The following is a 9268-nucleotide window of genomic DNA, read 5'->3' on the forward strand; positions in this document are numbered from 1 at the left end:
TGTTTCATTCCAATTGGACTCTTTACTGCAGATTTCATGCTTGACTAACAAAGCAGATTACCTCAAGAAAGAGGGACTGGTTATGGGCTAATAGAACTCAGAAAATGAACACATGTTTTCCAGCAGGCATTAATCATTTAACCAAACATGAAAATACATTTAACTGCCAAGTCCATCAATTCAGTTAAATGATGATTTTATCTATAAACTTCACATCACAAAGGTTTACACCATTTCCCCATAACTTTCAGCATCAAAGGCTTTTCTTGCTTTCTTCAGTTCTTCATTCATTGTCAAGAGGTCCTTAGAGAAAGGAAAGCAAAAATGTCACAAGTAAAGTGGATAATGCACCCCTAAATACGTTCATAAAGAAAGTCAAACTCTTCAGTAATTGGTGGCACTGACCGAAAAAATCAAGTCTGCTGTAATCTGCACTAGGCTCTCACTGGGTGTAGATGGAGGAATAAATTGCAAGGGTCTGGAAAGAAAGAAACTTTTTCCCAAACTCTTATCATATTTTGTTTGCCTGTTCTTACAGAGGGCCTGATGCAGATGACAGCTTTTAAGATGAGATACAACTCCCAATGAATTGAATGTTCAACTATCACTGACTTGCTAGAAATTTTCTCAAATTGAATTAAATGGTTTGAGTAGTGTGCAACTACCATTTATGAAAGACCCCTAACACTGGGGTGCGAGTGTTCCTCCATCAAACCAAGTTCACAAATTCAAAGGCACTATAAAGTTATTGTAACTAGAAACCAAAGCCTGTATCCCTTAATGGGCAATGTTGTGTTCTGCTATACCATTTAGAAACAGAGCTTGGAGAATTCACAAGTGTTCACAAATTCTTCTCTGCTTTTCTGACTCACAACTTCTGTCTCTCACTGAAAGGAGATGCAGCAAATCAGGGTTCACATATATGCATTTCCAATTCCTTACCTTGACTCTGGCATATTTCTTGGGATCCTTTCTGATCAAAAAGACAATATCCTCCACATGCACCTTTCCCCTTTTACCAACTTCCATGGCCTTAAGTGTCTGAAAAACAATATAAACTTCTCGTGTAAAGAGTAGTTATACTAAAACTTACTGATGAAAATTAATAAATTGCTGGGGGAAGGTGGTTGCTTGTGATACACTGGCATCTTAATTGGGTGGAACATTGCCATACTCCTGGTCACTTTGGGCAGTAACAGGACAAGAGGCTCAAAGAACTTAATTTGGGGGTGGGGGGGGGGGGGGCAATCAAATCCTACCAAAAAGAAACAATTCAACAATATTACTTGGGGCAAATAATTCCAAAGGAAATGTATGCATATTAACAAAAATAATTGAAAATTATTGAAGATGTTAGATCCCAATGTTATTAACAACCAACCTTCCTCAAACTTAACCACTATAGAAAATTTACATCACTATGATTTTTGGTAAAACGAGTTTTGACTTTTACAATTGTGTTGCTGTCCCAGGCAATTGGCTCCATCTCCAACAACAACGTGTCATTTGGCCTCTTTTGGCAGGCCTTCTTGTTTGACAGTTGGTAACACACAGCTCTAACGATTTGGTCACCATTGAAGAAAATCAGTCAAAACCCTGTCAATAAACTTTTTCCACATCTCACTCAACTAAAAATCGTAGTTTTATCTCAAACCATTATTGGAGTAAGACAGCTTGCAAAACTTGAAAATTATTTTTACTTTCTGTACAGGTTTCTTTTACATTATGGCATAAATTAATTAATTTTAAATCATAAAACATTAACATCTAACCATTTCTGTGATGTATTCCACAACAAGATCTTCAAGTAAATCTACAGATTCTGTGAATGGAACTTGATCATCACCAAAACCAAACATCATACATCTCACTTCAAGAAAAAAGAAAAAACACAAGACATAATTTGGGCTTGTTGCACCAATGCTCAGTGAGCCTTACCAATGGCTATGAAGAAAACTGCATTACAACCATCAAAACATGTAGTATTCTACTCTGTAAATAATGAATGTGTCAGTAGATAGGAATAAGAGAGATGGTAAATTTGAGCTTGGTAAAGAAATAAAGAAAGATGTTTTTCATCTGGTCACAAGCATGAGACAAAGAAAATATTCTGAGTCCCCATGAGGAATTGAACCTCATGGGGAGTCAGAATATTTTCTTTGTCCCATGCTTGTGACAAGACAAAAAACATCTTTCTTTATGAATGTGTCAGTTGCATATAGAAACCTCATTTCTGTTAGGTTATTCCCAATCCTTTTTTATCACAATTTGCATGCAATCAATTAGGTTGACAGGTAAGATTTCTGAACAGCCCCATGTTAGTGTAATCCATAATCCCTTGTGCAATCTTTTGTTTTCGCCATAAATGACTAAAACAAAAGACTGCAATTTGTATTCTTGATTCAAGAACAGTATGCTTGTAGTGCCGTGCGGAAATCTTACTAGTTGACAACACCAGCAGTCTAATGGACAAATTATGGAAAAAGTGGTGTGTGTTACCAATACTTCAGTTTATTTCGGATTTATATTTATTTATTTATTTGATAAACCGGGCAAACAACCTCTGAGCGAAACGAGCGAACTTGACTCGATTGGAAACCTATACACACGTTCTGGGTTTTACTTCAGTTTTGAAGGAAGCGTGTGTTGCTGAAAATTAGACGGTTTTTTATATCAGGTTTTACATGTAGTTAATCAGTCCCCTTTATCACTCATTTTGTTGATCAGTCCATTTCGTAAATGCCTTACATTCTTTATGAAACAGTCTTTTTCTTTTGCCTCCTGCTTCTGCTTGGACTGATTCAGATTCCTCCTAAAAAAATAAAATAAAAACAGAATAAAAGATTCCACCACATATCCAAAATTATTACAGTCTTATTATTTCCTTACAAGTATAAATGGCTCTGTATTACCTGTATACTTATGATCGTTGCCACGTATTCTGACACCACTACAGTGAGAAAGAAATCGATTGGAAGGGAAAGTAACAAGGATTCGAATGTATGGACATGGGAGTGATCAAATTCGAGAGTACTGACACTATAGAAATTCCAACTGACTAGGTAAAGTATAGAAGTTGTCCATAATTCACATTGAGGTTAATGGTGAGGTGGAAATATCGATAAATTTCATTTTACCTCAACTTCGTCCTCGATGTCCGCCATGTTGAACTCCTAACCAGTCTTACGGCGTCATTAATATCCATAGTTCCCAGAGTCCCAACGAAAACGCGAGAATGTGTTCTGCGCAGATTACATGTCAAAAGAAGTCTCATGAAAGTACTTCTCAGGTAAATTCGCTTGCTCTAAGACCATTCAGGAAAACTTGTTTAGGTAAGAATCCACTAGGTTCTACATGTTGGAGATCAATAGAAAAAAAATTTGTACAATCTTTTAAAAAAGTCCTTAAAATTACAATATTTTTCAAAACCTTTGTACCATGGCTGATTTTGCGAGCGATCGTCCTTTCCGTTACTTAGCGCAATTCAAAGCACGAATCACTGAAAAAAATTGGTGGATAAAACGCAACATTGGAATATCTTTAACGGTTCATCCGACAGAATCTGCTGAGAAGGTGAGATTGCTCAGAGTAACCGGTTGATTGTTTCTCAGGCTAATAAGGGCAAGGATAGAGATGAGTTTAGTGTGACTTCTAGGCAACCTCTTGTGGCTTCGAAATAATGTTTTCTAGCTGTTTTGGTAACAACAGAGCTATCGACAAGTATTTAGACGGACAAAAGTAAACTGAAATCACGATGAGTTTCATGAATTTATTTTGCAATTTTATCGTGTATTTACACGTAGTTGAAAACCTTCGGAATCCCTCTTCAGACTAAATTCTGTAAATCAGTCACTCAATCTTTTTTTTTTTTTGACTCAGAGGGATTTTGAATAACTCAAACGTACACTTGTAAAAACCGCCTATTTCCTTAAATATTCTTAATTGTTCCCCATTAGGATTTCGATTTTCTAGGTGGAGGAGGGTGAATATAACTTTCACCTGGTTCGTTCACGAGCTCCACTTTGATCTGAGCTTTTTCTCTGAAAAGCAAAAGTATCTCCATCATTCTATCTTAGCTTATAAATGACCTTCAGTGTCTATCTCTTTCTTCTCTGTTTGATTCTGGCCCTGTGCCGGCTATTCTTTGGTTTAATATCCTGTGTTGCTGAGGGGTTGTGCGTGCAATCGACGAGAAATTTTCTGATGTGTCTATCCAGCTTTTGCCGTTCTCCTCCTTCATAAAAAGGAAGTTCCATACAGGCGTATTCAGCAAGTTGCTGCCAGCTTTCCTTAGTCATTGCCTTTAACTCGATGCCGGTAGTAATCATCTTGCGCATTCCCTCTAAGCCGTTTGTGATATCTTCCTCAAACTGCGGCGTCGGTGCCAAGTCAACTTTGTACAACTGACAGAGATTAATAGTGAAGCTGACACCATAAGATGAACAGTGCAAGTTATAGAATTCCACTAAGTCTTGTGCGCATTGTTTTTTTGTGAGGCCAGGCATATTGTCATGGTGTTTAGTTGATCTATAGCAAGGTTGTTTGTTCATGAACATAGTAACGCTGCCCCCTTTCTGATCTTGAAGCGATAGCACAGCTTCTTTAAACTCCTCGTCCATCAGCATAAAGTACTCCGCATGAGTTGTGTTGCGGCGTTTGCCTTCAGAGCAATTTCCATATCTAGCATGAAAAATCATTCTTCCTGTTCGGTCGGTCAAGCGAACATAGATGACTACAGAGGCGGCATAATCAAATCTCGGATTGGCTTGCCTCGACATTTTACCAACGCGGCATCGCGAACTTTCAAGACATTTGTAATTTATGTTACCTCTTCTTCTCTGCGTAACGTGGTAGAACATGGCGCAGAACTGAGCTTTAGTGATTGCCAAGGGATTACGTCCTCCAAGTTTATGATTCTCTCTGTGGTCGTGAACAAGACTATTCTTGTCACATTCCGTACGCGCTTGCCTCTGAACACGGGGCCAATCTTGTGAGGAAGATAGCTGCTGAAAGTCAAGAATCTCCACTGTATTCCAGTCCATTGTGATGACATAAATAAGATTTTCGAATACAACAAAAAGTTGCGATGAAGTAATCGGTCCGGCGACTATATTTTGAGGTACTAGTACCGAGTGGCCTTTAAAAGTCAATATGTTTTCAAATTTTTTTATACAAGTACGTTCATCTCTGATTCCTTTCAGGCAGCTGAATTTGCTAACCAATTTAGGTGATCCCTCAAAGTTATATACCTTAAAAGTCTTATCACCCATGTCCGTTACAACAAGGTGGTTGTTTGGTGCGAAGCAGATATCGTAAGGACTTATGAGATCTTCAGTAATTGTTTGATATGCGGGAATTGAATTATCAACAACTCTTGAACTGCGGAACAATTCAATCCGTCCTTCACTTCGCTTGACGACAGCCAACCTTCCATGTTCAGAAACCGTCAGTCCTACCTTGCTCGTCATTAGGATCTTGAAGCCGTAACAGTTTGGTCTTGATGATCAGAGAATCAATGTTTCAGCTTTACTGTTTTTTTAGCTTTTCTCTGACAGAGAGATCCCGCAGAGACGCCATGAAGACATTGAGTTAAAGAAAAAAAATATAGCGACCGAGACAGTTTCTCAGAAGACCGGGTTTTTCTGAGAAAGTGACGTAATTCCGACGGAAATAGCCATTCCTGTCACGTTACTGCTTATGAATTACAGATGTGCTTGTTACAGTATTTATCTTTCCCGGTGGTAAAACATAATTAACATGCCGAGAAAGAACGCAAATAGTTGGCTTTCTTATACTGCGGCAATCAAAACATAATCAAGCTTCATCCATAACAAGACCTTACCGATGTTGTTCTTTTCATTTTCGTTTTTTTTCTTCCAACGCTGAATAATTAAAAGAGTGTAATGGCTTAACATCGCCAAGCTGCAGGTTGTCGCAGATAAGTCTGTGCATGTAGTTTTCTGTGAAAGCTTTGCCACCCTTTTCAGGTAGAGGTGTACCAACAAACTTTTCTATGATAGTGGGGAAAAGATCGCCTAGTTGGGGCATGACATCGAGGAAATTATCTGCAGTCAAAACTTTGTGACATCACCTCTTTTCTCTGAAAAGAAGCGGGTTTTCCCGAGAACTCGATGATAATCCCTTATGATTTTAAACAGTTCGGAAAGAGAGTTTAGGATGTCTTTGGCAAGATGATGATTAAGATAGATCTATAAATATATGAACATGAATTAGATCTGTAATCGTCTGAATATAAATATTTCGAAAACAGCCTAACAATGTCGATATAAGTATAAATTGACTTAAGCATCAGGACCCGAGTGGTTATTCTAGAGGGGCAGATTTTGAACCAGAAATTTTCCAGACAATCATCTGACCCACATAACATGGACGCTGCAAAAGTTACAGTAGGACTGTAGGTTGATAATTACTAACTTTTGTGGTAGTGTAAGTTGGAGCGGGGAACAGGAGCAAGGACATCCATCATGATTTGGAAAACAATTATTGCGATTGTATAATAAGCTCACCCACAAAGACGAATTTGAAATCAAAAATATAATTTGTTCTTTAAATACAAGTACAACACATAAAATGGCTGGTTATACCCAAAGTGATTTTTTGCATGGCTTGGAAGATTTCCTCTGATGCCCTGCCAGACAAAAATTACAGAACGGATCAGTTTAGCAGTGAAGACTAATATGAAAATCTTGATGCATGACTCGTTAACTTTCCAACTCTAACTGGCTATATTTGGTAAGTAAATGAACTGGTGTTCTTTTTATTTTGGAAAGAACCAGGTTGATGTATCGGTCTAATTTATGACGATCGCTGTCTTCATAGGCAGGTAACTGGATGTATGATATCTCAGCTAGTGATTTCCAGGAGTCTTCTCTCATTGCCAGCAGCTCAATACCACAAGAAAACATCCTTTTTACCCCTAGTCTAGCGTTTACAATGTCTGTTGTCAAAGATATATCGATTGAACTGAGCGACATATCAACCTTGTACAACTGACACAAATTTATAGTCAGGTTTACTCCGTAAGGTAAACAATAAACATTGTAAAAATTGATCAGATATTGAGCACAGTCTTTTACCTTGAGGACGGTTTTCTTTCCATGTCCTGTTGATCTATAGCAAGGTTGTTTGTTCATGAATAAGTTGATGTCTCCTCCGTTCTGATTTTGAAGAATATTGACCGCTTCTCTAAAATCATCATCCACCAGCATGAAATACTCTGCGTGGGTGGTGCTTTCGTAAACTCCTTCATAACAGTTGCCATATCTGGCGTGAAATAAAAGTCGACCGTTCTTCTCTGTTATTCGTACGTAATCACAACCGTCTCAGAAAATTTTCTCCTGCCCCCTCGTATTCCAACGTTGCATTTCGATTGTTCGAGACACGAAAATCCCGTGTGGTTCGTTTCTGTTACGTGGTAAAACATACCACAGAACTGAGCTTTTGTGATTGCCATGGGCATGCCATGGGGTTGAACCCACCAACCTCGTGACTGTTTTTGTGATCTTGCACTGAACTAACATTATCACAAACTAACCTTTTATCGAACTGTAGTAGTCGCCAATCTAAGGGAGAACAAATAGGAAGGTGGCTGACGAGGCTTTGCTTACTCCAGTCCATGTTGATCACAATTACTTCCATTCCACTTGATACGAATAGTTGCGATGAAGGTCCGGAACTGATAGCTACGTTTTGAGGGATTCGAAAAGTTCCTTGTGTAATTGAAGAGAGAATAAAAGAAATAGTCAACTGAACGACGAGTGTTAGGAAATTATTTGTAGCAATTGTCTCTCGGGCGGATAAGGGCGAAGAGTAAGGTGAGGTTTGCCACTTGTCATGTGGTATGACTTCTAGACAACTTCTTTTGGCAGTTTTGGCAACAACAGAGCAACCGAAAAGTTTTTAGATGGTCAAAAACAAAGAAAATTACCACGAGTTTCATGAATTTATTTTGCAATTTTATCGTGTGTCTACACGCAGTTGATAACCTACGGAATCGCTATTCATACTGAATTCTATAAATCAGTCGCTCGAACTGTTTTTTTTTTTTTGACACAGGAGGATTTTGAAGAACTCAAACGTACATTGTACAATCCGCCTATTTCCTTAAATATTCTCAACGATTCAAATCCGAATAAAATAACTGTTCCCCCGATTAGGATTTCGATTTTCCATGTGGAGGAGAGTGAATAGTCACCTGGTGCGTTAACGAACTCCAGCTTGATCTGAGCTGTTTCTCCGAACAGCAAATGTATAAAGTAGCGTCAAGCTTAAAATTAAATACTATGCATATATATTTCCATCATTCTATCTTGGCTTGTAAATGACCTTTAGTGTCTATCTCTTCCTTCTCTGTTTGATTCTGGCCTGCGCCGGCTGTTCTTTGGCCTTCGCAAGCGACGAGAAATTCTCTGATGTGTTGATCCAACTTTTGCCGTTCTCCTCCATCATATAAAGGTAGTGTCATACAGGCGTATCCAGCAAGTTGCAGCCAACTTTTCTTAGTCATTGCCTTTAACTTGATGCCGGCAGCAATCATCTTGCCCATTCCCTCTAAGCCGTTAGTGATATCTTCCTCAAACTGCGGCGTCGGTGTCCTGTCAACTTTGTACAACTGGCAGAGATTAATAGTGACGCTGACACCATAAGATGAACAGTGCAAGTTATAGAATTCCACTAAGTCCTGTGCGCATTGTTTTTTTGTGAGGCCAGGCATTCTGTCGTGGTGTTTAGTTGATTTATAGCAAGGCTGTTTGTTCATGAACATAGTAACGCTACCTCCTCTCTGATCTTGAAGCAACAGCACAGCTTCTTTAAACTCCTCGTCCATCAGCATAAAGTATTCCGCATGAATTGTATTGCGGCGTTCGCTTTCAGAGCAATTTCCATATCTAGCATGAAAAATCAATCTTCCTGTTCGGTCGGTCAAGCGAACATAGATGACTACAGAGGCGGCATAATCAAATCTCGGATCGGCTCGCCTCGGCATTTTACCAACACGGCATTGCGAACTTTCAAGGCATTTGTAATTTATGTTATCTCTTCTTGTCTGTGTAACGTGGTAGAACATGGCGCAGAACTGAGCTTTAGTGATTGCCAAGGGATTACGTCCTCCAAGTTTATGATTCTCACTGTGGTCGTGAACAAGACTATCCTTGTCACATTCCGCACGCGCCTTCCTCTGAACACGGGCCCAATCTTGTGAGGAAGATAGCTTCTGAAAGTCAAGAATTTCCACTGTATTCCAGTC

General features: G+C 38.9%; 2 protein-coding genes across 2 annotated transcripts; both read right to left on the reverse strand.

Annotated features, from left to right (window-relative positions):
* Positions 1-179: 179 nt before the first annotated feature.
* Positions 180-3232, reverse strand: LOC131779901 (transcription initiation factor TFIID subunit 13-like). The gene is made up of 5 exons (XM_059096502.2): positions 3138-3232; positions 2749-2812; positions 1773-1870; positions 943-1041; positions 180-303 (listed from the first exon to the last, which is right to left on the reverse strand). Exons 1-5 carry the CDS (start codon positions 3162-3164, stop codon positions 226-228), a joined length of 366 nt encoding a protein of 121 aa, XP_058952485.1. The 5' UTR covers positions 3165-3232; the 3' UTR covers positions 180-225.
* A 662-nt stretch (positions 3233-3894) lies between these two features.
* Positions 3895-5580, reverse strand: LOC131779929 (uncharacterized). The gene has a single exon (XM_059096542.2). The coding sequence runs from the start codon at positions 5466-5468 to the stop codon at positions 4098-4100; it is 1371 nt and encodes a 456-aa protein (XP_058952525.2). The 5' UTR covers positions 5469-5580; the 3' UTR covers positions 3895-4097.
* Positions 5581-9268: the final 3688 nt, after the last annotated feature.

This window comes from Pocillopora verrucosa, chromosome 9, assembly GCF_036669915.1.
Source record: "Pocillopora verrucosa isolate sample1 chromosome 9, ASM3666991v2, whole genome shotgun sequence".
NCBI lineage: Eukaryota > Metazoa > Cnidaria > Anthozoa > Scleractinia > Pocilloporidae > Pocillopora > Pocillopora verrucosa.